This window comes from Myotis myotis, unplaced genomic scaffold, assembly GCF_014108235.1.
Source record: "Myotis myotis isolate mMyoMyo1 unplaced genomic scaffold, mMyoMyo1.p scaffold_m19_p_12, whole genome shotgun sequence".
NCBI classification, from domain to species: domain Eukaryota; kingdom Metazoa; phylum Chordata; class Mammalia; order Chiroptera; family Vespertilionidae; genus Myotis; species Myotis myotis.
The window spans coordinates 30,480,882-30,507,969 of record NW_023416316.1 but is presented as its reverse complement, the minus strand read 5'-3'; the positions used below and the strand labels follow the sequence as shown (position 1 = coordinate 30,507,969).

At 39.4% G+C, this 27,088-nt stretch overlaps 1 protein-coding gene across 9 annotated transcripts in view; it reads right to left on the bottom strand.

The window, feature by feature from the left end:
* The window catches only part of TUT7 (terminal uridylyl transferase 7), a 57,377-nt gene that overhangs the window by 19,793 nt on the left and 10,496 nt on the right, over positions 1-27,088 (bottom strand). For all 9 annotated transcript variants that reach the window (XR_004971250.1, XM_036330631.1, XM_036330632.1 and 6 more), the window contains 14 exons: positions 26,020-26,071; positions 25,160-25,229; positions 23,950-24,076; positions 22,282-22,401; positions 17,132-17,284; positions 13,986-14,166; positions 11,252-12,306; positions 10,190-10,340; positions 7,638-7,724; positions 6,718-6,818; positions 4,962-5,019; positions 2,658-2,761; positions 909-998; positions 380-493 (listed from right to left, as the gene is read on the bottom strand). Coding sequence is in view for 8 of the 9 variants with exons in the window: in XM_036330631.1 (XP_036186524.1) it covers positions 380-493; positions 909-998; positions 2,658-2,761; positions 4,962-5,019; positions 6,718-6,818; positions 7,638-7,724; positions 10,190-10,340; positions 11,252-12,306; positions 13,986-14,166; positions 17,132-17,284; positions 22,282-22,401; positions 23,950-24,076; positions 25,160-25,229; positions 26,020-26,071 (2,463 nt within the window). In the remaining variant the exon portion in view is untranslated. The remainder of the gene's footprint in view (positions 1-379; positions 494-908; positions 999-2,657; positions 2,762-4,961; positions 5,020-6,717; positions 6,819-7,637; positions 7,725-10,189; positions 10,341-11,251; positions 12,307-13,985; positions 14,167-17,131; positions 17,285-22,281; positions 22,402-23,949; positions 24,077-25,159; positions 25,230-26,019; positions 26,072-27,088) is intronic.

The window sequence follows — 27,088 nt, the reverse complement described above, 5'->3', positions numbered from 1 at the left end:
AGAAAAATTGTTAAAATTTTAACTACAGAACCAGAGAATTTTTCAAAAATATATTTTAATTGATTTCAGAGAGAAAGGGAGAGAGGAAGAGAGAGAGATAGAAACATCAGTGATGACAGGGAATCATTGATTGGCTGCCTCCCTGCACGCCCCCCCCCCCCCCCCCCCCCCGCCCTCCCGGCCCTGCACCGGGGATTGAGCCCATACCCTGGGCATGTGCCCTGACAGGGAATCAAACCATGACCTCCTGATTCATAGATTGATGCTCAAGCACTGAGCCATGCTGGCTGGGCCAGAACCACAGAATTTTTGAGAAGGAATAAGGCTCAAAATATCACCCAGCTTTACAGATAAGAAATAGAATTTACTTTATTAATACCTCTTGAAGGACAGGAATAACTGGTGGTTTCCTCTGCTGGAGAAAATATAGCACCATAAGTGTATATGCATATGATGACAAGCTGCCTCTGGATGCATCACCAATATCACACATCTGGAGGGAAGGAAAATGAAGATCACAAAGGAAAGATTACCAATGTTTTCTGCTTGCAGCTATTCCATTATCACTAAAAGTAAGTGCTTCTACAGGGCATTAATATAAAAATTACATTTTCAAATGCTAAAATATGCCAACAAAACCAAATAAGAAAAAAGAAAAAAAACCCCAAATAAAACAAAGAACCCAACAAAGCAGTGGAACAATCAGTCACAGCAAGATCAAATAATCATGTAAAATTTAAGACAAAATTTTAGCTTGCTGAGTAGGGCTTCCCAAATAGTTAAAAGAAGCTTTTGACATGGCTAGTCTTAAAAAAAAAAAAAAAAAAAAAAAAAAAAAGACATGTTTTCAACAAGGTCTGAAGATGCAATAAAATTTCCTGATAAGGTACAACTGAAAGCATACTCACCTTTGTAAAAACTTTCATGGTATAGCATAAATATTTCACTCTGGGATCAATGGCTGAATAAGCAAATAAAAGCCTTGTGTTATGAAGGGCCTGTTAAAAAGGAAATTATACTATAAGGCTATCATTTAGAAGAAAAAGTTTTAAGCTAGAATACTCTGAAAAGATTTACACTGTAATTCATTTTAGAATAAACACACTTAGGCTAAAACTATTATTTCTTACCCCCAAATAAGCTTCAATAACTTAAGAGATAATAATTAAGAATTGTAAATGAGCCCTAACCGGTTTGGCTCAGTGGATAGAGCGCCGGCCTGCGGACTGAAGGGTCCCAGGTTCGATTCCGGTCAAGGGCATGTACCTTGGTTTCGGACACATCCCCAGCAGGGGGCATGTAGGAGGCAGCTGTTCGATGTTTCTATCTCATCGATGTTTCTAACTCTCTATCCCTCTCCCTTCTTCTCTGTAAAATCAATAAAACATATTTAAAAAAAAAAAAGAATTGTAAATGACATTTGATTTCATGATTTCCATTATGTTAATACTAGAAGACCCGGTGTGCACTGGTGGGGTCCCTCAGCCTGGCCTACACCCTCTTACAACCCAGGACCCCTCGGGGGATGTTGGACTACCGGTTGCGGGGATCGAGTCAAAATCCCCCAAGGGATGTAGTAGTGCCTGAAGTGGCAAGTGGCTGGGGAGGAGCCTGAGCCTGGGCAGGGCGCTCACTGCTCCCGCTCATCATGGCCAAACTGCACCTGCCACTGCTTGGTAGCGCTGCCATGGAGATGGGAGATGAAAGAAGCTCGTGCTGCTGAAGCTGTGCTCGTCAGCCATGAGCACAGTGTCTGGCACCCGTTGGTCAGCTGAGCGGTACTTCTGCTGTGGGAGCGCATTGACGACCAGGGGGCAGCTCCTGCGTTGATCACCTGCCCCCTTTTGGTCAGTGCGTATCATAACAACTGGTCAAACAGTCGACCAGTCGCTTAGGGTTTTATATACATAGAGATAGATGTCCTTAGTGTTAACATTCCTAAAAAATAAGGGCTATGAAAATAATGTTTCCTGAATATAATGAACTACCTAAACTGATTAACAAAAATAGATCCAGAGATGTAGAAACATTGAACAGACCAGTCAAAGCTCAGAGGGAAGGTGTGTGTGTATGTGTATGTATGTGTGTGTGTGTGTGTGTGTGCATGTAAGAGATCAACCAAAGGACTTCTATGCATGCATATAAGCATAACCAATGGACACAAACAGTGGGGGAGGGGGTGAGGTCATGCGCTAGGGAATGGGAGCAGCCAGGGAGAGGTCAATGGGGGAAAAAAGGAGACATATGTAATACTTTCAACAATAAGAATTTAAGTAAAATAAAAATAATCAGTTTCCTGTAAGTAGATGGATGATTCCCCCAACCTGCCCTAGCATTGCCCTTAGGGTCCAGAGAGGTGCCATAAATCCCTGAAACAAACCAAGTGTGAAACAGATATTCTCTCTCTCTCTCTCTCTCTCTCTCTCTCTCTCCAAAATTAAAAAAGTTCAAGCCAAACAAAAGCGCCTGCCACTCTGACCTAATTTCAAATGAATATTAATATTAACTTAATTCTCTGTTATACCCCAGCCTCACATCACTGCCAGGCACAGAGCAAGCAAGCACTAATAACTACTGAAAGAATGAATGCATTGGAATGAATGGCTTAAGAGACATTTGTTTCCCTTAATCTCCCTAGAGAAGCAGCTATATCTTACCAATGTGTTATACAAACTGATGTCCACTTCCAGACCGCTTCTCAAATGGTAGAACTTTACAATTGGCACCTTTGCTGTTGTAATAGGCAAGATGTTTCTCAGACCTAGGTTGAAACAAGAGAGTGTCATTAAATACAGCTGGGCACAGAAGCTCTTATGTGAGTACCAGAGGCCCGGTGCATGGATTCGTGCACTGGTGGGGTCCCTCAGACTGACCTGCTCCCTCTTGCAATCCAGGACTTCTTTGGGGATGTCAGACCTACCTACGGGGCCTACGGGGATCGGGCCGAAACCGGCAGTCTGACATCCCCCAAGGGATGCAGCAGTGTGCGAAACAGCAGTTGGCTGGGGAGGAGCCTGAGCTGGGGCTGGGCAATGTTCCCGCTCATCCCAGCCCCGCTGCACCTGACAATGGCTCGGTGGCACTGCCACGGAGGTGGGAGAGGCACCTGCCGCCACCAGCCATGAGCCCGGCTTCTGGCTAAGCGATGCTACCGCTGTGGGAGCACACTGACCACCAGGGGGCAGCTCCTGAGTTGAACGTATGCCCCCATGGCGGTCAGTGCACGTCATAGCGACCAGTCATAACAGTGGCTTAGGCTTTTATTTATAGATATCAATATGGATGCATACTTAACTTTATTGTTATTCCCACTTTATAGGTGAGTAACTGAGTGCTAATAATGAGGTTGAGTGACTTTCTGAGATCACATAGCCAGCAAGTGGGGGAGCCAAGATTTAAAACCAAGAGAGTTTGATTCCAGACCGCCCCCCCCCCCCACCCTGCCAATTACTCTGCTATACTGCCTCTAAAGTAGACAGCCTTTTCTCCACCTACTTCCCATTCCAGAACTTGACACTGTTAACCTTAATAACACTTATAAGCCCATCCTCCAGGACTTATTCACAGCACATCCTGGTTTTATTCCAATGGCTCCTTTTTCAGTGTCCTTCCTTAATTTCTACACACAGAAATTAAAGTGCAGTCCTCAGGTTCTCTCAAACAACAATTCCCTTGGCCTCTTTACTTTTCTCTTTCTTGGCTTCTCTACTTCTCTCTCTTTAAGGCTTTCAATGCAAAACGTCTATTTTGTTCTATAATCCTGATTGACAATTCCATATTTTTAGTTTCTTACTAGAGTGCTACCTCTTGAAGATTATACCTTCATGGCAAACTAAACACCTCCACACTGGTGTTCTCTGCAAATATTCCCATTTCCCAAGTACCCAGACATCAGCCCGAACCCTTACTTATTTCCTACTTGTAGGTACCAAATCTAAGAAATCTTCCTTTGGAATCTCTGATCTTCTTTTCCTTTTCGGACCACTTGGACCTGGATAAGGTCTTTCTGCTCTGTCCTTGGGTTATACCTTCCAACAGAGTCTATGCTAGTTGCCTAAAAACCTCAACTTATGCTTTTATTGGGTTCCTCCTCTCCTGAAGAAACTTCAGTGGGTTCTTAATATCTACAGACTTTACCTTATCTCCTAATAGTTTCCACTTGAAACTCCTCTCTAAATGTGTCAATCTTCTCACTGTTCTCCAAAATATACTATACTCCATTCTAAGGAAAGACTTCTCTTCCTATTCTTTTCAAATCATATTCATCATCATTTGAGATCAGAACAAACCCATCTTTTCCACTAATCTCCCCTATGCAACAATTTCCCACTCTCTCCTCAGAAGTTATTTAATACTTATTAATATTAATAAGACACCAATTCTGCAAACATAATATACATAAGCCATGATGCTGTTTTATTGGCATTAAATTCTAACTATGCAAAAATACTAATAAAAAGATGAAAACAGCCTTAACTGGTTTGGCTCAGTGGATAGAGCATAGATAGGCCTGCGGACTAAAGGGTCCCAGGTTTGATTCTGGTCAAGGGCACATACCCAGGTTGTAGGCTCGATCCCCAGTAGGGGGCGTGCAGGAGGCAGCCAATCAATGATTCTCACCACTAATGTTTCTATCTTTCTCTTCCTCTCCCTTCTTCTCTGAATAATAATTTAAAAAAAAAAAAAAAAAGGGCCAGTCTTTAAAAAAAGACAAAAATATTTTTAGGACTCTCTTCTTCTCTCTCTCTGACCGCGCCCTCTTCCTTTAGGTGTGTTTCTTTCTTTACTTTTCCTAAACTCCAATGGCCATTCTTTTGCCTCTGTAGCTTATTTCCTGAGCCCATGCAGCCCAGCTAGCTCACTTCCTCCATGGCTCATTTCTACCTCTTATTTTCTAAATAAACTTTTGCTTGTAAATCAATAAAACTATATCTATATGTAGAAAAAATTTACAGAGATACCTGAATGTTTTTTGAGGACTCTGGCCAATTCTTCAATAGTTCTTATACAGTCCAACCCCTGTAACAAAAATGGCATAAAAGTGCTCGCTTCGGCAGCACATATACTAAAAATGGCATAAAGTACTGAACCAAAAATGCAAGATAGGTTTCTAATTTAGTTATAGTTTTTAGTACCTTCAGAATAATGAAATTAATTTCACCTCATTTTTTCCCCCTTTTAGGTGAGCATTAATTAGTATCCATAGCAAATATCCTAAAGATAACCCCCTCCCCCCAAATACAGCCTACTTAACTAATTGCTTTTGGAGGCTCAACAGAGGCTGAAATTGGAGCCTCCAAAAAAGTCTCTGAACCAGTGAGGACCTCCATTTTTCCCTCTGGGTAATTATGTCACCAAGAAGTACCCTATGTGCCAGCATAAATAAGAGGGAGCTTCTATGTCCTAATTCATTCTGGGTAGCCCTTCATTATTGTTTCATTAAGAGCTGAATGACTGCTGTGGAGAGTGATTAAGCTCACATTATTTTTCCATAGGACTAGACAAAAATATAATGTACAAAATGAAAGTCATACGGCAAATATGAATATTTCTAAAAGATCATACTTAAAAATATTTCGGCTGGCCCTGACTGGTTTGGCTCAGTGGATAGAGTGTCGGCCTGCAGACTGAAGGGTCCCAGGTTCGATTCTGGTCAAGGGCGCCAAAAAAAAAAAATTTCGGCTGACCCTTTCCAACATAGGTCTTTTTGAAGGTTATATATGTCCCACAATACACTGAAATTTTATTTTAGAAATGCCTTCAAAACTAGTTTATAAATCATGTAAAAATTCCATCTTGATGATGTACATTAAGGTCATTCTAGGTATCAATCCCAATATTACTTATCTACCTTATTCAGCAAAGTTGGGCCTGATAACTTTGCTATTTTCCCAAATCAGATACATCCTCAAAAGACAGACTTGAAACTAAGAGAAGGCATAAAAAGATCTTGGGCAACAGCAGCATCACTCATGTTGATATATAGTATTTGCACTGTTGCTAAAAAATCTTTTTAAGAGTAGGGATTTGGTACTAATCAGATTTTACACCTTTTCACAGTATTTTTATTTCATCTTCACCAGAGCTGGCAAACCTTTTGTTCTGTGGATCTTATGGTCTGGTGCAACTACTCAGTTCTGCAGTTAGAGTGAAAGTGGCAGTAGAGTATACATAACTGAAGGGGTGTGGCTATGTTCTAATGAAACTGTATTTACAAAACAGGCAGTGGGCAGAATTTAGCCCGTGGACCGCAGTGTTTGCTGACTCCTGACATACATGATCCAGGCTGATATGCGTAACAATCTCCTGAAGCAAAAGGACCAGAATTACCATTTCCATTTTGTAGATTATCAACCAGACACCACATGTATAGGGACTGATAAAACCAAGTTTGTTTTGAATCCAGGTCACTGGACTACAAGTTCAGTACTCTTATCATTATACCACATTACTGCCTGCCAATCTAAGCCTAGCTGCTATGCCAATGGGACACTGGAGACGCTGGCTTGGCTTTCTAGAATTCCCAGAAGTTGTTTTCAAATTCACTTTGTACTCCAAGTTGAAAGTATAAGACTTTCTAACCTTTACATCCACTCTAAACTTCTTACTATATTTGGCCAGACTGTGCCCTGATAAATTTGGAGAACACCAAGCTAGACTGTCAAAGTTATCAAATCACACTGCCACAGCAAATGGAAGTATATGTGGTCACTGTACCTCAGCAGTTTCAAGTCCATTAATTGTCATACAGACGTCAAGATCACTCTGTTTGAACCCAAATCCATTTTTGGAAGAGCCAAACAAGCTCAATTTAGTTCCTGTTAGGGATATATGAAAAGTAATAATTAATTACCTGATTACATTTACTTTTTGGATCAAAAGGTCCCTCTCACAAATCAAAATATCCAGTTAACTATCTTATATTAATCACCTAATTATGTCCTTATTAATCAGTCATTTATTATATTTTTCTCTCTAACTTTACCTTAAATAAATACAAGTTGTACATAGCATGAAAGATTACCAAGTACCACTGTATTCTTAAATGTAAGGATATTGCCTGGTCAGCGTGGCTCAGTCATTGAGTGTTGACCTATAAACCAGAAGGTCATGGTTCAATTCCCAGTTAGGGCACATACCCAGGTTGCAGGCTCGATCCCCAGTGTGGGGTATGCAGGAGGCAGCGATCAAGGATTCTCTCTCATCACTGATGTTTCTATCTCTCTCTCCCTCTCCCTTCCCCTCTGAAATCAATAAAATAAAATAAAAAATAAAAAATGTAAGGACATTTTGAGGAAAATGTGGATCTCCTAAACATATTTAATATTGTAAGCTTACTACTTTCTAAATAAATTGACTTTTTAGAGGTGTGAACTTTGACTCTAAACATAGTCCTCAATGAAATTCACTTCGTGGCATCTGCTAAGAGAAATCCTACATGACAGCTGTCTTCTCTGTTGGGAAGCTAGGACTGAGCCGACCAATGGCCACCCTAGGCATGCCACACACTGAAGCCCTGTCCCCTTCACTGCAAGATTACGCTCTCTTTCTCAAAATTAACGTGACTGTAACACATGGATGCTTTCTGAAGGAAGGTCACCCTACCCTTCTTTTCTTAAAGGTAAAAAGTTAGTTACCTGGAAACTCCTGTCTTATGAAACTTTCTAGGTTTTGCCGAATATGTTCACGAGCTTGATCTTCTAAAATAGTTGGAGAAAAATCCTCTGTTTTAAATAAAGAGAAACATCAGAAACAAAGATGTTCACATTCTCTGAAGACTATATTTTTAATAAAATGAAACCTAACAGGCTTACAGAAAAAACACACCCTAAGTTTTGTGTCTTCTCAGTAGAAAGCATGTAAAATAAAGAAGATGCCTTTAAAAAAAGATCTATCACCAAGAACTGCTTCTGAAATGGAAACTAATCTGAGAAGTACTGCCTTTCAGAGACCCAGGGTTCTCCAAAGGGCAGCCTTCAGGAAACTCTTCCAGAGGGTGCACACAAAAGTTTGTGAGCATGTGCATATATACACTGAGTGGCCAGATTATTATGACCACCTGACGTTTGTAGGCAAATTAGCTATAATTTCACGCTGAGGTTGCTAGAGGGCCAGACCATTATAAATAGGGAAGCAGATTGTTTACCATGACAGAAGTGATTTTTTCCTGAGGATATGTATAAAGAACGCGATTTAACAGCCTTTGAACGTGGGATGGATACACACACACACACACACACACTCTGGGTGGCCAGATTATTATGACCACCTGAGATTTGTAGGCAAATTAGCCGTATACTGCATCGTATGGAAGATGGAAGCCAAAGGCCTGTTCGAACACCTTTGCTGTCTGCAGTTACCAAGATAAAACATCTCCAATTCGCACAAGGGTTGGACATTCGAGCATTGAAAAAAAGTCATGTGGTCTGATGAATCACGTTTCCAGTTGCATCATGCAGATGGCAGAGTGAGAATTTGGTGGAAACAGCATGAAAGCATGCACCCCACATGCGTGGATACAACCCTTCAAGCTGGTGGGGGCAGTGTTATGGTTTGGGCATGTTTTCCTGGCATGATTTGGGCCCTTTAATTCATGTGGAAAAACATTTGAATAGCACAACATACCTAAGTATCGTTGCTGATCAAGTTCATCCTATCATGTTGATGGCGTATCCCAATGGAGATGGCTTCTTCCAACAAGACAATGCGCCATGCCATGGTGCTTATATTGTGCAGGAGTGGTTTCAAGAACATGAGGGAGACTTTACCTTGCTTAGGTGGCCCCCACAATCACCAGATCTCAATCCAATTGAGCATTTGTGGGACGGAGTTAAAAGAGCCATTAGGCGGCTGGTTCCACAACCATCAAATCTCACAGAACTGGACAGTGCTATTCATCAGGCATGGTGCCAGATTCCTCGCATCACCTTTCAACATCTCGTGGAGTCAATGCCAAGAAGAATCGCCGCAGTATTAAAGGCAAAAGGTGGCCCAACGAAGAACTGATGGGTGGTCATAATAATCTGGCCACTCAGTGTATATATCCCATGTTCAAAGGCTGTTAAATAGCGTTGTTTACCCCTATCTTCAGAAAAAAATCACTTCTACTGTCGTGGTAAACAACCTGCTTCCCTATTTATAATTGTCTGGCCCTCTAGCAACTTCAGCGCGAAATTATAGCTAATTTGCTTACAAACGTCAGGTGGTCATAATAATCTGGCCACTCAGTGTATATATTCAAGGAGGACCTACAATTTCCTTTCATAGGTTATAAACTCCAAAAAGGCTTAAAAAGTATATCACTTGTTAAGAATGGTCATCTTTTAGCACACAGACACCTCAAGATGTAGCACCGTGATGCTTCCAGTTCTTCTCTAAGTAGCTGCATCCCTTTCCTTTAAAAGATTCTTCTTAGTATAAATTTAAACCTCTGCATACCAGTGCATCCCAAAACCAATGTTTCTTAAAGTGCTGTTATGTAGGCTATTAATTAGTGTTAACCAAAAGTATTCTATGCTCAATTTTGGAAATTGGGATTAAAGAGTTAAATAAATTCTTCACCATAACATTTATCAAAAGCCTTTATTATGCTACTGTGCCCTGTGTTCTCCGAGGGAACAGTAAGTAGAGTTATTCCCTATTTGACCCATAAAATATTTCTTATCACAAAACTAGAAGCCCAGTGCACAAATTTTTGCGGGGGGGGCGGGGGGGGCGTCCCTTGGCCTGGTGATCAGGGTCAATAGGGGCCGATCGGGACAGGCCGGCCAGCTGGGGGAAGTGACTGTGTGAGGTTGGCTGTGGCAGCGCACTCACCACTAGGGGCAGCTCCTGCATTGAGCGTCTGCCCCCTAGTGGTCAGTGCACATCATAGGACCGTCGTCATCCAGCTGTAACAGTCACTTAGGCTTTTATATATACAGATACTATTAACTGTACCTAGAAACACATTTCAAGAAATTCCACTTGGGAAATAATAGTACTCTAATCTTAAGCCTTTAAAGATTCTCCTTCCTGTCTTTAGCAATTATTTATTATGTGTCCCAAATGGAACAGGATACAAAGAACACTGGATACAATGGGGAACAGAACAGATTTAGTTCCTATAAAGAAGTTAGAAGGTTAGTGATTCAGGTGACTCTTGAGAAAACATCAATTTAACAAATCAAAAGAAATGTTAACAACTTACTATAACACTGGATACAAACTTGATCTAGGATACTTGTAAATTTGGGTGTCAATGGTGGCAAAGGTTCCAGCTGGATTCTTTTGAAGTCTTCAGGGCAGTCCTTCTTTAGATGACCCTCTCGTTTGCATAAATTGCACACTACTGTAGGAGACTGCAGGAGGAAGGCAAAACAAAACAAGACTTAAGATAAAACTTTATTTGCCAAATAAAGGGGCCGTAAATCTTTTTTAAAAAATATATTTTATTGATTTTTTACAAAGAGGGAGAGGGATAGAGAGTTAGAAACATCAGTGAGAGAGAAACATCAATCAGCTAAATCTTTTTTTTTTTAAAGTACACGTCTACTCTTCACATTCCACAGGAATCCTCCTATATAATAAAAGCCTAATATGCTAAGTGTCTGGTTGTCTGGTCGTCCATTCAACTAATCAAAGCATAATGCTAATGATATGGTAAGGCCACTCAATTGCTCGCTACGACGTGCACTGACCACCAGGGGCAGACACTCTGACTGGTAGGTTAGCTTGCTGCTGGGGTCCTGCCAATTGGGACTGGGTGAGACGGGCCAGAAATGTCCTGGAGCCCTCCTGCGGTCCTTCCCTGGCTGGCCAACCTCTTGCATCCCTTCCCGGCCCTGTGCACCTGTGGGGTCCATCAACCTGGCCTGCACCCTCTCACAATCCAGGACCCCTTGGGGAATGTTGGAGAGCCCTATCCCACAGGCCAGGCTGAGGGACTCCACTGGTGCATGAATTCGTGCACCGGGCCTCTAGTGAAAATATAAAGTGCAGCCATTCCAAGCTATCTCAGATGGGGACACCTGGATGGCATACTCAAGAGGAAAAGGCAGTTATTTTCACTACCAACAGCATTCCCTTTCTCCTGTGCAAATTCCCATGAGACTAAGAAGGAAAGTGGACCAGTACTGGAGTTGCAGACCAACTCATTAACCACTACCAAAATGGGGAGTGCCCTGTTCTAGTACATAAAATTGTAATCACATGCATTACAACTGTTTCAAGTCTCCCAGTTCTATGTCTAAGATTGGCACTGATTACCTACCTTGCCTTTGGTGAAGGTGAGCTTACTAAATTCATAGTAGTTAGATTGATCCATGGTTGAATTTTCTTCACATACATTTTCCTCCTTAAGACTGATTTTATTAAGTTCTGTTAGTAGAGCTCCATCCACATCTTTTCCACATTCTTTCGAGTCTTCATACTTAGACTCGCCTACCTCCTCATCCTCTTCAGATAGGGCATCCTCATCCCCTGATCCAGTGTAGGCATTGTCTAACCCATCTTCATTAGCACGATTGTCCTCATCTTCTTTTCGGGTAATGCCCTCCTCCTCCTCTTCATCAGAGTGAATGACTCCTGAGGTCTGACTCCGTCTTAAAAGGGCAAAGTGGCTTAGAGAGTCTTCTAGTTCATCAACATCTAAGCTTTCTTCATCAACATCTACGTCATTATCTAAAGTAGCAAATCCATCGCATTCTTTAGCTATAGAGCTTTGGAAGCCTTCTACATCCAAAGTGCAATCTGTCTTAGTATTTCCTGTGCTACCAGAGGTGAAAGACTCTCCACGTTTGCTGCTGCTTAAATCTCGAGCATCAGCAGTCAAAGGATGCTTGCCCTCCCTTCCAATTTTTTCTTTCTCAGTTTTACCTCCAGTTTCTCCATGGTGTACATTAACATCCTCATGATTATCACAACTAACTTCTACCTTGATACAACCTGTGTTTCCCAGGTGGATACTGAGGTCTGTGCTTCCTGTTCCCTCTGTTGGTGGGCTTCCAAAGCTTTCAGCAGTCTCTTTAAGAGTAACTGGCTGTGCTGTGCAGGTATTTACAGCTGAACTGGGAGCACTGGGACCTTGAGCAACAACTGACTTTTCGAGTTTGTCATTTTTTGCTTGTAAATCTGGAGCATGCTTTGCTACTTCTTTAGAATGTTCTGAACATGTAACAGTACTCAGAGGCTTCGGAAGGCTAGATTTTGTAATTTTGTGTGGGAGAGCAAAATATTTATATGTTGTTCTTAAACAATGAAGTATGTATTCAAACACAGGTTGACTATTTAGGGTTCTTGCCACATTCCTTTTAACAGAGTAGGGATCTGGAATGAAAAAGAAAAATCCATTGCATACATTTGTATTACATGTTTTAAAAATTAGCCTGCTCAGATAAAAATAGACAACAAATGAACAATTGTAAAATTCGGCATGTATCTTAACTATGCTTTTAAAAACTTGGAGATGGGGAGTAAGAAGATTAGAGTTTAAGAACAAAAAGAAATGTTTTCTTAAATATCTGCTCTATGAAGAGAACCCATTCTGTTCTGAACCAGTACCCTTTCCCTATTTTGTTCTATGACTGTGGGGATAAAAAAGATGTCCTGAGTGTGGCTTTTGTGCCTGGGGAAGTGAGGGCTTTCCACCAGGTTCTGCTAAGTGCTCTGCCTCCCCACTCAGCCAGGCTGTGTGGTTTGTACAGCTTACCTCCACTCTTCTGCCCTGGGGAGCCCCATCACTGAACTGGCTGGGCTGAATTCAGGGGCGAGAGGGAGGCACCAGGAGGAGACACCACTTCTCTCAATCTTTTCTCCTCCCCTAGACTCCAGCAGGTTAGGTAATTGGCCAGAAGAGCTGAGCCAGAGAAACTGCAGGGGAGGGTTTAAAAAGGTGAGATCCCTATGACTGTACAAAGAATTTATGCAAAATGCAAAAAAAACCCTCTTATGCAATATAAAGCTTGAAAAAAATCAAGCAAAAATAACAGAATTCCATTTAGGAGATTCTTTAAATTATTTAAAGGAGGAGAATTAAGATTTCTAGAGAGGTTTCAACCGCCTGACTTTGAAAAGCTGAGAAGAGATAGTCCATTTAATGAAGTCTATGGGACACATCAGTGTGTCTTTTATTTTATTCATTTTTAATCCTCACCTGAGGATATGTTTTAGAGAGAGGGAGGGAGAAGGGGGAGGAGAGTAAAGGAGCGAGGTAAGGAAAGACAGATAGAGACAGAGAGACGGGGAGAGCGAGAGAAAGAGAGAGAGAGAGAAAACCATCAAGGTGAGAGAGAAACATCGATCGGTTGCTTCTGACCAGGGACTGAACCTGCGCCTAGGTATGTGCCCTGACTGGGAATTGAACCTGCAACCTTTTGGTGTATGGGATGACACTCCAACCAACTGAGCCACCTGACCAGGGCCATATCAGTGTGTCTTTTAAACAATGTTTTCAATTAAATGAGCCTTACTAGAAAAAGTGTTTTCATTAATAAGTTCTAAATGTTACTGCAGATATTCCAAAAATAACTATCTTTTCTATGGTGGGGAATCTAGCAAAGAATGTTATTTTCCATGAGAAAAAGTATTATCCTCAACCTCAGTAAAACTAAACAACATCAACAATTCATGAAATGACTCAATTAAAAAATACGGAAATGAGGACATTAAAAGAAGAAAGGGGATTCATACATCACTGGGAGAAAACTTTTTAAGGGCTCAAGTTTTTAAGAAATTTACAAAGAAAACAAGGACTCAGCCAGCCATTATTTAGTTGCTTAAGTGATTAAGATGCGCTTATTGCTGCACTTGAGAAATACACTTCAAAACAAAAAGTTTGGTTACTTGTAATGACCACTGTAATGCATGCCAAGATCCTATCTACTTCACTTTTGGGGTCAGGCCTACCTTACATGTAGAAACTGAAAAGAGACTGAAATAAAAAGCATGCTGTTAGACTGGTACCTTAAAAAATAAAAAAGGAATTAAAGATAAACATTTTGGGATACCTTCGATGGCAATGCGCTTTTTGGGCCAATCCTTTGATTCACGAGATATCATTTCTTTGACTCGGATACTTATCACTAAATCAGCCAAATTAAATTCTAAAGCATAGAATCGAAGCAATTCCACCCAGAGCTGCCCAACTGGCACTGAAGGCTGGTGTTTTAAATCAAATATTAATGATACCTATTAATCGCAAAGAGAAAACACAGGCATTTCAGATGTCAGCACAATTTGAAAAATTAGCATTCAAAAGCATGAAATTTTTTAAAATCTTAAAAACCTTAGCAAAGATGTGAATTTGACAACCATTTAGATAAATCGCATTCTAGTTTTAATTTTGCTTGTAGAAAAAGAGCATTCTTTCACTACACTGCTGGGATTAGAGTATTTTAAAACCTTGTCATCATCATAGGAATAGACAGGCAGTTGTATGTAATCAGACAGTACTCCTAGTTTTGAAGTTCTAATGACAGGTGGAGAGAACTGTGCATCTATTTCATTGAGCTCTCCCTGTTTCTGCTGCTGGAGGACACCTTTACAATGTTACACACAGAAATGGGCGGCAGCTAAAAGCATAGAGCAAAAGGAAATATGCTCCTCTCATTTGCTCTGAGAAGCTACTTAAGCTCACTGAATCTGCCAGTGATCTTAAATTAATTTGAAAGTCAAATAACTCTCTATGCCAGATATTACTGCTAGTTTTACATTCACAGACTCTTGACAAGTTGGAACACACTGTAATTAATTGGAAAGCACACAGGACTTAGAATAGGAAAAAAGCATGTGTCCAATACTAATTCTGCCACTTCATAGTTAACTGCTCTGTGACTTAGCTTCTTCCTTCTCATTTGGCAGTATAGCACAGTGGCTAAGAGAACTGGCTTTGGAATGAGACATGCTTAGGTTTGAAATCCCGTTCCACCATGTACTAGCTGTGTATGATCCTAGTCAAGGTATATAAGCTGTCTAAGCCTCAGTTTCCTCATGTGAACAATGGGGATCACAGTACCCACCTCATAGGGTTGTTGGGAGGATTGAGTGAGAGAGTGTCTGAAAAGAGCTTAGCACAGTGCCTGGCACACATGTTCAAAAAATGGTCGCTATCATTATCTGCAGAGTAGGGATGATACCACCTATAACACAGGATAGTTATGAGGATTAAGTCAGAAACAAGGGAAAGCAGACGTGGTTGCTCTCTGTATTTTTTCACTTAGATAAAATCTTTAAGTACAAGAAATCCATTTATCACTGAAACATAAAGTCACAACTGTAAGATGCTGTTAAGAAGTAATCTAGTTCAACTCCCGTATGTTACAAGAGAAGAAACTGAAGCCAGAGAGTTTATGTGACTTGTCAAAGGTCCCACTGCTTGTCAGCGGCAGAATGAGAACAGTCTCCCATCCCAGTACAGTGCTATTTCAATCACACCAAGCAATTTCGACAGTTTAGATATCCCTTTCAGAAGTGGCAGCATGATTACTCTCTCCAAATAGCATAAAAATGTAAAGACATAGTCTTTAATTGGACTTATAGTAATAGCTTTTCCTTCTAAGGTATAAATTTGTTCCTGATTGCATTTATTATATCAAGCTTCAAAACAAGTGGTAGAGTATTTTAATAACTACTACATCTCAACCACGCAGAATCTATTAGTAAGACAGTCATCAGGTGGATTTACAAAGCAGACCTGGTTGAAAAAGGAAGTTGTCTAGGTCCCAAACTCTATACAGTTGAGGACACAAAGAAAACCCCCAGAAATTGAAAGCCTTATTAAACGTCACCTCTTCAACAATATGCCTTATTCAGCATTACTAAGGATTTTTAAGCATCTCATTGAAATGACTAGGTAATACTGTACTATAGAACTTAGAGACCTTTCATATATCTAAACTAGTGGTACTTAAGCGATTTTTTTTGGTTATTGTCATTGTTTTTTTAAAGTAGAGAACACTTTCTTTTTTGGCACTGAGTTAAGCATTCTATAAATCAATGACCCTATGAGAGGGTACCAATATCATCCCCATTTATAGGTGAGGAAACTGGGGCCCACAGAAAGATTACGTCACTTGCTCAAGGACACACAAGCTAGGAAGTGGGAGAGCTGGGATACAAATACACATATTCTGGCTCCACAGGCTGTGCTCTTATCCACTACTGGAACCATAAATAGGACACAGATAAAAGTGTTGCTGTGCTGGTGACAGCAGAGGAAGACAGGTTCCCTCTCCCCTTCCCGCTCCAGGATTATAGAAAGCAAACTGGAGTATCTATGATTCACCACTACCTCCTCTTTGTAGGCTTGGAATAGAAGAGTGATATGACCTACTGGTGTAAAGCTGGGATTAAAATCCTGGTCTCAGAAGTAATTTGTGGATATTATTATCATGTCACCCCCAAGGGTTATAAGGTTGTGGGGTCTGCCCCAATTTGGGGCAAAATCGTATTCTTTTTTTTTTTTTAAGTATATTTTTATTGATTTCAGAGAGGAAGGGAGAGGGAGAGATAGAAACATCAATGATGAGAGAGAACCATTGATCCGTTGCCTCCTGCATGCCCCTCACTGGGATCAAGCCCACAACCCAGGCATGTGCCCTTGACCGGAATCAAACCTGGGACCCTTCAGTCCACAGGCTGACACTCTATCCACTGAGCCAAACTGGCTAGGGATGAAATCCTATTCTTATTACTAGTATAGTTATATTGCTCAGATTTTTTTTTTTGAAATTCAAATGGCAATTCTTTCTTTGTGCATAAATTTCCCTGCCCACCCCTAACAGTATGGAAACAAGTTCATATAATTACTCGTTATTTTAATAATCTGAGGTTAACTTTTCATCTGTATAAATCTCATAATACCATCATCTAAGACCTAAGTACTTTGAGAATAGGTAGGGCTTTAGCTTTGAATTCTGAGTATCTTTCACAGGACCCTGCACACAGAACTACATCAGTAACTGTAAATCTAATATGAATTTTACTTTTTCTCATTACTCGTCTATTCAAAGGACTGCACAGACTAAGAGATGAAACATCAATGAAACAGTTAAGATAACTGAGGAAAGAAGAGAGGACTGATTAATTAATGAACTCAACAATTAATGACAGAATTAAAAATAGATGATAAAATTAAAAATAAGAGAGAACACACCTGTCCTGTTTTAACAGGTATTTTTTTTAGTGCCTCTTCTTTTGCTGTGTCAGCATCCCCTGTGGCATTATCAGTGTATTCCCAGACCACGACGTCTTTCTGAATATCTTTTAGGTTGAAGCTGCCTAGTTTATTCAATGAGAATCCTTCAATCTAGAGAAAAATTAGACATACATTATTATAAGGTAGAAACAATTTTATATCAATCAGAACACATTAATCCTGAAAGGAATGAAAAGATAACACACTATGGTTCATTAAAAATGTAAAAGGTATCAGTTATGAAATTTTTCTGAGATATTTATAAATTTTTAAAAAAATATTTTTAGAGTAAAAAATAAAGTTTTCATTTGCAAAATAAATGATTTTGTGAAATAACTCTTTAATAAATAAGAGAAGGCAAAATGGCCCAGGCCAAAGGCCACAAGTTCTGTAGTAAATCTGTCTGGGATAAAATCTCAGATCCTGGGGTGGGAATAGGTAGAAGAGAGTATAGGGGGGGATAAATGGTGATGGAAGGAGACTTGACCTGGGGTATGAACACAGAATACAATATACAGATGATGTATTCTATAACTATACACCTGAAACTTATATAATTATATTAACCAGTGTCACCCCAATAAGTCCAATTAAAAAAAAGAGAGAGAGAGAAAAAAAATCTCAGCTCCCTCATGACTTTCTTTAGGTCTCAAGTTTCTGTTTAAAGAGATAACACTAGACCCTCCTTCATGGATAGTTGTGACATGAAATAATGGAAATAAAGGATTCAGATATAGGTATGGTATGGAGTAAATGTCAATAAATGTAAGAATTGTTTCTACTGATATTGCTGAGATATGAATTGCTGAAAAAAAGCCTGGGCTCAAAAGGTCTAAGAAATGTGGACAAATCTGAACAGGTTTCTTTAGTGTACAATGGGATTTATCACAGCCTTGAAAAGGTTAATGTATATGATGAATGAATATGGAGTGGGGTGATGTGGTATACTATTTCCCAAATGTATTTCCATATCAAATGGACTACTTCTTTGGTTTAGCACAGTAATCCTGAGAGAGAGAGAGAGAAATCATGTTGCTCCCCGTTATAATGGTTTCCTTCAAACTCAGGATGAAATTCACAGCCCTTTCCAGGGCTGAGAGAGGGCCCACATAATCTGGCTCTTTGCTTCTTATCTGACCCATCTTCCTGGCTCACAGCTGATACCTGCTGCTACTTCTGCTCGGAAGGTTCTTTCCCCCAACAATCAGGTAGCCCACTCTCCCTCAATGCACTCAGGCTCTGCTCGAGTATCTTTTTCTCTAAATAGATCCTTCGCTTTCACTTTCGGTCCTTCCCCCGTTTATTTTTCCTCAGAGAAATTACTGCCACTTGATATGTACTTATTTACCTTTCTCACCTCACTGTATATATAAATTTGAGGACAAGGATGTTGTTTTGTTCACTGCTCTAACTCTAGCATCTAGAACAGTGCCCAGCACAGGTAAATGCTCAGTAAGGACTTGCTAACGGACTGAAAGGACAAACTGCTCTTACAGAAAATATGAGGTGCAGTGACTGTTAGATTCATATATTCAATATTTTTTTTCAATTCTGTGGATTATGTTTTTGTTTTCTTGTTGGGTTTTGTAGAGTAAAACATTTCTAAAGAGTTTATCAATATTTTTCTCTATTGATGCAGTTTGCACTTTTAGTTTTCTACATAAGAAATACTCGCCTATCCCCAGGCTGCAAAGATTTTTCTCCTAGGCTTTCTTTTGGGCATTTTATAGTTTTAACTATGTCATTTATGTCTCTGATTCATTTAATTTTGGGGTATGTTGTAAGGCCAAGATTTAATGTTCATTTATGGATATCTAGTTTTTCCAAGATCAGTTATTGAAAAGACTTTCCTTTCCCCCAATGAATTGCTTAATTGGGGCAATTCATTCAGATTTTCACAGGCTTGTGTGTGACAGAGAGCATTATCAACTAAGAGTTGACTTTGTTCTTTCTTTTTTCCCACCAGAGAAGAACAGTCTAGAAAAGATACCTTCTCAAGACCCTGAATTCTTTCACTTCAGTACTAAAAACACAAAGAGAGCTCCCTTAGGCAACCTTGCAAAAAGTGGACTGAAACTTCTTATTCCAGGACATAGTTTATAAGGCGCTTATTCTGCTTTAGTCTTTATTCCTGGGTCATGGCAGATAAAGGGTGCTGCTTAATTCTCAATCTATTAAGTAAAAAGAAAAAAATCCTTCCCCTCGAGCCCCCAATATATCCAAAGTTAAGTAACTACTACTCTGGTAAATGTTCCTTAAATAATGAGAATTCTACATATGTTAAGAAGAAAGGTAGTTAAAATATCCAAATGTGCCAAAGTTAGCTTTGCACCAAGTAAGAATTTCTATATAAAGTAAGTGTACACAGACTTTATCAAGATAAATACCTTGGTATTAAAAGTGAGTTTAATTTTCTTAAAGATAGTATCTAAGTATTATTTAAGAGCTTTGGAAACCAAGATGGCGGTACAGGTAAACACCGGAAACTGTTGCCTGGCACAACCACTTCAAAAATACAACTAAAAGACAAAATGGACACCATCCAGAACCACAGAAAGGCTGGCTGAGTGGAAATTCTACAACTAGAAGGAAAGAGAAAAGCACACTGAGACTCAGAGGAGGTGCAGAAGTAAAGTGCAGAGGTACAGAGGCGCACACGGCAAGGGCTGGCAATTGAGGACACGGTTGTCTTTTTCAATCAGGAGGGAGTCGCAAGCACCTGACTGCTTTGAACTCCAGTTCCGGGCGAGTCTCTGGGGACCCAGACTCATACGGGGAGAAACTGGACTGTCTGGCATCGGGCAGAACTTGAGGGCGGCTTTCTCTCAGAGGTGCTTGCAGCAAATACCGAGGAACACTGAGACTCGGGGCCTCTTAGGGCAGGGCTGAGGATCAGCCATAGCTGTTTGCTCCGCTCTGTTGATTCCCGCCCCTCCCAAGCTGTGAGCAGAGGCTTTTGCATAATAATAGCCTGGCCCTTTGCAATCTAAAATTACCAAACAAACTGCAGCTGGGTCAGAGAAACCCAGAACATCCAAAAAAAAGGCCCAAGGCCCCACAGCAGCTTGCATTGCTTCACAGCTGGGCCTCATAGCTCCTGCGGAGTAGCCTCAGGCAGAGGCTAAATTAGCACCTCCTTAGAGTTCCAAGAGCCAGTGTACCCAGTGGTCAGAGTGGGACCACCCAGATTACAACTCCTCAGATCCATAAGGGACACACTCAGGGGGCAGACTCAGTGAGCACCAAAGCCCCACTGAAGCAAGTCTTGCCCCAGAAGGGTGTCTCCAGCACAAAAGTTCTCCCACCATAGACACAGCTGATTCTCACAGGCAAGTGGCCTGGAGGTCAATTCCTCTCAGTGATAACTACAACAATCAAGGCTTAACTACAAGACTGTGCACAAAGCCCACAAAGGGGAGCACCAAGAGTGTCCACCTCAGGTAATTGGGGAGTCTGAGCCACTGGGCCCTATAGGACACCTAGCACAGAAAGCCACTCTATCAACACAGGGAAGCATAAAAAATGCGGAGACAAAGAAACAGGTCATAAATGACAGAAATGGAGGAAAGCAAACTACTGGATATAGAGTTCAAAATCACGGTTATAAGGTTACTCAAGAATCTTCTAGAAACCACTGAGAAATTTAGTGAGACCCTCCATAAATCTAGTGAGACCCTTGAGGATATAAAAAAGGACCAACTAGAAGTTAAGCATATACTGACTGAAATAAAGAATATTATACAGAGATCCAACAGCAGACCAGAGGATTGCAAGAATCAAGTCAAAGATCTGAAATACGAAGAAGCAAAAAATGCCCAACTGGAAAAACAAAAAGAAAAAAAAATCCAAAAATATGAAGATAGTGTAAGGAGCCTCTGGGACAACTTCAAGCGTACCAACATCTGAATTATGGGGTGCCAGAAGATGAGAGAGAGCAAGATATTGCAAACCTATTTAAAGAAATAATGACAGAAAACTTCCCCTACCTGGTGAAAGAAATAGACTTACAAGTCCAGGAAGCGCAGAGAACCCCAAACAAAAGGAATCCAAAGAGGACCACACCAAGACACATCATAATTAAAATGTCAAGAGCAAAAGACAAAGAGAGAATCTTAAAAGCAGCAAGAGAAAGACAGTCAGTTACCTACAAGGGAGTACCCATACGACTGTCAGCTGATTTCTCAACAGAAACCATGCAGGCCAGAAGAGAGTGGCAAGAAATATTCAAAGTGATGAATAGCAAGAACCTGCAACCAAGATTACTTTATCCAGGAAAGCTATCATTCAGAATTGAAGGTCAGATAAAGAGCTTCACAGATAAGAAAAAGCTAAAGGAATTCATCACCACCAAACCAGTATTATATGAAATGCTGAAAGGTATCCTTTAAGAAGAGGAAGAAGAAAAAGGCAAAGATAAAAATTATGAACAACAAATACATATCTATCAACAAGTGAATCTAAAAATCAAGTGAATAAATAATCTGATGAACAGAATAAACTGGTGAATATAATAGTCAGGGACATAGAAAGGGAGTGGACTGACAATTCTCAGGGGGAAAGGGGTGTGGGGAGTGCGGGAAGAGACTGGACAAAAATCGTACACCCATGGATGAGGACATTGGAGGGTGGGGTATAAGGACAGAGGGTGGGATGGGAACTGGGTGGAGGGGAGATATGGGGGGAAAAAAGAGGAACAACGGTAATAATCTGAACAATAAAGATTTAATTAAAGAAAAGTATTATTTAAGAGGTTATTACTAAGTTCTGCATCAATAGCAATTCTTATATCAAATTATAAAACTGTACCTAGAGACAGTGTACCAAATGATAAATTTATTACAGGTTCACAGTCTCTTGTTCAAAACCCTCAGGATCGTATGTATTTCACAAGTGTTTTCTTCAATTTAGAATAGTTCTCCCAGCAGAGGGTAGAGCAGCATATTGTAAACAAATACATTAACATTTCAGCAGTTAAATATATGAATATTCACAAGAGGATAAATTCATGTCAATTCTGAGTAGGTTTTTAGATTTTGAAATTATGCACAGGTATTGTGTGGTCCTGTATAAAAATCAAAATTGAATATATAATCAAAAAAGTTTTATACCCATGATCCTAGATAAACAGGTAGAAGGGGTTCTTTCCTCTGCTGAAGAAAGAAAACTGTCATCAGGGCAAACACATAGGGTGGCAAACCTCCTTCTTCAGGGCGATCTATACTGCAAAGCTACAAATGAGAGAAAAGAGGATAAGCATTCATTTGTACCACCCTGTTATATAATTTGGTCTAAAACCTGTCACTTCTTTTCCTTGTATTACATAATTCACTCCTCAAATAAAACACCACAGTGACATAACGTAAAGCCCACTTATACTTTTGGAGCAACCACATATTGTGGTTTTGAGTAACCGCTCTAATTTCAACATTTTAATCTTGTTAACTACACTTATTTGTAAAGGATTCTAACATACTATTTGCTGTTTCATTTTTTTCACATCCACAGTAATCCATTCACTTGGTTAAAACATTTGTTAATGAAATCAAAACGATGGTTCGATTCCACGTGCAAGCCCTCACCATCCTAACCTACTGCCTTGAAAATGCATGCTTTGACCACATAAGTGATCAGGGGAGAGAATGTGGGCAGATTCATTAACACTAACAAAAACAACTTAAAAGCATGGTTTAGCCTGGCCAGAGTGGCTCAGCTGGTTGAGCGTTGCTCTGTGCACTGAAAGGTTGCTGGTTCAATTCCCAGTGAGGGCACATACCGAAGGCAACTGATTGATGTTTCTGTCCCTTTCCCTTCCTCTCTGTGTGTCATTGGGCGAGGATTAAAATAAAAATAAAAAGGATGGACTATTTAGTGATAAAGCAGGAGGCAGCTTTCAAAGAATGGCATACTGTAATTATCAACTTACCCAGTTAAGAGTGAGGTACTCTCTGTTTAGCTTGGCCACAAGCCACAGGAACTATATGCATTGTTACTGCTATATATTAATCAGTAAAGCTTTGGATTTTCTCTATAAAGCACCTGCAGAGCAACTCATTTTTATAGTCACGATGGGACCTTACGTTTTGGGGCAATGTTAAATGCTCTACTGGCATTTTAATTGAGGTACTGTATTTAAAACATTATGAAAATGTAAGCAACACCAGATAGTGGCTTTCATTTTTTGGAGTCTCTGGGTATTCAAACAGTATTACTGGAAATGGAGCTTTATCTCAAGCTTTCCTGTGGCTTATAATCCCCATAAAACCTCATAAAAATAGTTAAAATGTAAATTCTTGGGCCATGTCTTCTGGGATTTGACTAAGAAGTCTGATTTATAATATGCACTATAAATCTTTTGAGCAATACTACTATATAGTGAAACAGAAACAATGAATTTCCCTTTCTGTGCACATTAAAATTTCTGGTCCACCCTAGCTGGTTTGGCTCAGTGGACAGAGCATTGGCCTGTGGACTGGAGGGTCTCAGGTTCGATTCAAGGGCACATGCCCGGGTTTAGGCTCGATCCCCAGTAGGAGGCAGGCAGGAGACAGCCAATCAATGATTCTCTCTCATCATTGATGTTTCTACCTCTCTCTCTTCCTCTCCCTTACTCTCTGAGATCAATAAAATATATTTAAAAAAAAAATTCTGTTCCAATATTCAGATGCCTACTCTCTTTGTGTTTATAAATATGCATCCAAACATTTAAGGTTAAACTAACCATACAAAATCAAAGCATATACACAGAATGTATTCACAAACTTAAGAACTAGACGTACCTTTGCCCAGTACCTAAATGCAATCACCAAAGGAACCAGCTTTGGTTCTAGTTTTCCAAGGGCAGTTAAGTGATTTGTTGTCAGACAAGCATGTTCATTTCCTGCACTCACTTTACAAAGAAGTCCACTGGAGGGGGCAGAGATGAGGATGGGAAGGAAAAAGAAAAGATAAAAAGTGTTATATAGGTATCAGGTGTCTTTCATGCCAACAACTAAATTACATTGATAATAAGTTCTTTAAAAATGAAAGTAAAGTATTAAAACCCCAAAACTCACTAAATCTTTAAGGGTCACTTAAGAAAGTGTGCTGTTGTTGTTTTTTTTTAATAAAAAAAAAAAAAATAGGGCAGCCGTTTTCTGAGTGAATTTTGTTTTCAGGACTAAAAACTATGCACTTTCATACATTAAAACTATTTTGTGTGGAAATGAAAATAAGGGAATACTGCCCTAACCAGTTTGGCTCTATGGATACAGCGTCGACCTGGGGACTGAAGGGTTCCAGGTTCGATTCCAGTCAAGGGCATGTACCTGGGTTGCAGGCACATCCCCAGTAGGAGGTGTGCAGGAGGCAGCTGATCGATGCTTCTCTCTCATCGATGTTTCTAACTCTCTATCCCTCTCCCTTCCTCTCTGTAAAAAATCAATAAAATATATATTTAAAAAAAAGAAAATAAAGGAATACTATAAAATATTTCAAATGAGAGCATGAATTCCTATTTGTAAGTATACAAGAGTGTTCTCCCAAGAGTTGGAGAAATCTGCCTAGTAAACAATCATTACAGCCTGTAAACCACCCACTTATAGTACTGATAGTACTTGCAGATGGAGAGAGAAATACATGGGTGAAGTCATCTGACTGCTATTTAGCAGTGCTAAAAATGCTGCTAAAAAGATGGCAGAAGGTGATCAGAGCAAGTAACTGATTAAGTTGTTTTTTACCATGTTGAAATGGGTCAAAATGCTTCCTTCTTCTATTTTTTCCTTTTAAAAAATTTTATTCTTTTCAAAATAAAAGTTTTCTTTTGCATCAATTGCCAGAAGTATAAGGAGAAAGCTAGTAGTACGCCTATGAAATTAACCACATAAGGACTCTATCAATCTAGAAATTAGACATAAGATTTAGTGAAGTATAGAAAAAAAAAGGTTTAGTGAAATACACGTGCTTTCGGCAAGTTGATATTTAATATATAAACAGCTTAAAGAAACAGACCTTTTCTTTTCTTTGCACACCACCATTGGCACCCTAGCATGAAAATCTGCATCAACATCAATAAAAGAATCTGAGGAAAGAAGACAAAAATGTTAAGTAGGTTAATTATACTTTTGTTTAAATAGAGAACTAGATAAACTACAAGTTCCAGCTGTGACTTATCTGCTCTGCCTCTTCCAAAACCATTATTAAGTAAAGCTCCAAGATGAATTGCAAAGTAAAAAGTATTATATTTAAGAATTAAGTAATCATGTTAATTTAAAACCCTTATTTTGTAAAACTATGTTTGACTGAAAATGACTATATTATTGAATTAGACTGTTTAAATGTTATATGAATAACATAATTAGAAATATGTGTAGGCTATTCAAACAAAATTGCTGCAAAAGTTTCTAAAATTTTTGATGTAAAAAAATATATTAAGTAAAAAAATATGTTTACAGGTTTAATTCAACAAGAAGAATGGGAAAGACTAATTCAATAGAGAAGACAGTTGGATGAGACCTTTGGAAAGCATAAAAAGCCATTAAATCCCAAGCTGGACAACTGACAAGTCTATTTGGGAACAACTGTTTGTTGATTCATTAATCAGGGTTGGGTTACACCAATGTGCCATTAGAAAGTATTAATTTAAACCATTGTATAAAGCAGATTACCCTTTAGTTTTACCCTCAAGAGTAAATTTTACATATTTTGTGTCTTTTTAGACTTGGTCTAAGGTTCATTTAATCTTTACAAATTGTGACATTATTATCAAGCTAAATAATGACTTCCGATTTTCAAAGTTTCAGAAATGATATATTCAAATTATAGACAAAAGAAACATTTAAAAGTAAAATGTAGAAAGAATCTGGCCTTACCACTGTTCTTTAAACATTCCTGAACAAGTAGGAGAACATCTGGCTGAGACATCTAAAAAATAGATCAATGAATACATCAAATTATCTGCAAGTACTTTTGCTTCACTGAGATGATATACAGTCATCTGAAATTATCCAAATTAGAAAGTACATTACCACCAGAGTAAAGAAGTTAATCATTATATTGGTCAGGGACAGAGAAATGAGCACCAAACGAGGATGAATATGGGCAAAGGAGACCTACTGCACAGTTAACTCCAAATTATCTAATTCCTGAGTTACTTAGCCGCTCAGCAAATCTCAAAAGCTGTGGCTAGAAGCTGACATACTGTGAACAATATTACCTCTCTCACTCTCTGAGACTCAGTGAATATTTGCTAAATGAAGGAATGAATCAAAACTGCTGTGCTGGTAAATTACTAATCATAATTTAAGGTTAAAAGAATAGTAAGATCTATTGGTCAGCTGACCATGACGCAATAGTACCCAGGATGGCAAAGAATGAGGCTGTGAAATAGAACATCTGTGGGTAGAACCCAGGAATTTGTATTTGAACTAGCAACCCAGGTAAATTAAATGGGCACGAACCATCTACCCACTGGGCCATGGTAACCACTAGTGGATAAATGGATAATCTACTAAAGTGCCTCCCAGTTTTAAAATTCTGACTCATCAAAAGTTTTTTTGAGTCATGTTTAAACCAGAAAGTTAGGTCATGTGTGGTTCTTCAAAAGCATAATTATTTTTGAGTGGCTGGGGATAGGAGGGAATAAAAAAAAAAAGCATAATTATTTTAATAAAGTAGGTATATAAGAGAGGAAACCCAGAAGCAAATTAAGCTTTCAGGTCATAAAAGTTATATATCTACACTGTTTAACATCTAAAATTCTTTCCTGCACTGGAAAGTTGACTTTCCCAAGGTAATTTAATCATTTCAAGTTAACTGAACCTAAATAGTCCCATAAGATTCACATGGTAAGAATACCAGTATTTGACGTATGAAAGATCTAAAGAGTAAAGTAAGTATGAAAAACTATAGAGTATTTGAAATAATGCCCTCAAGCTGAAG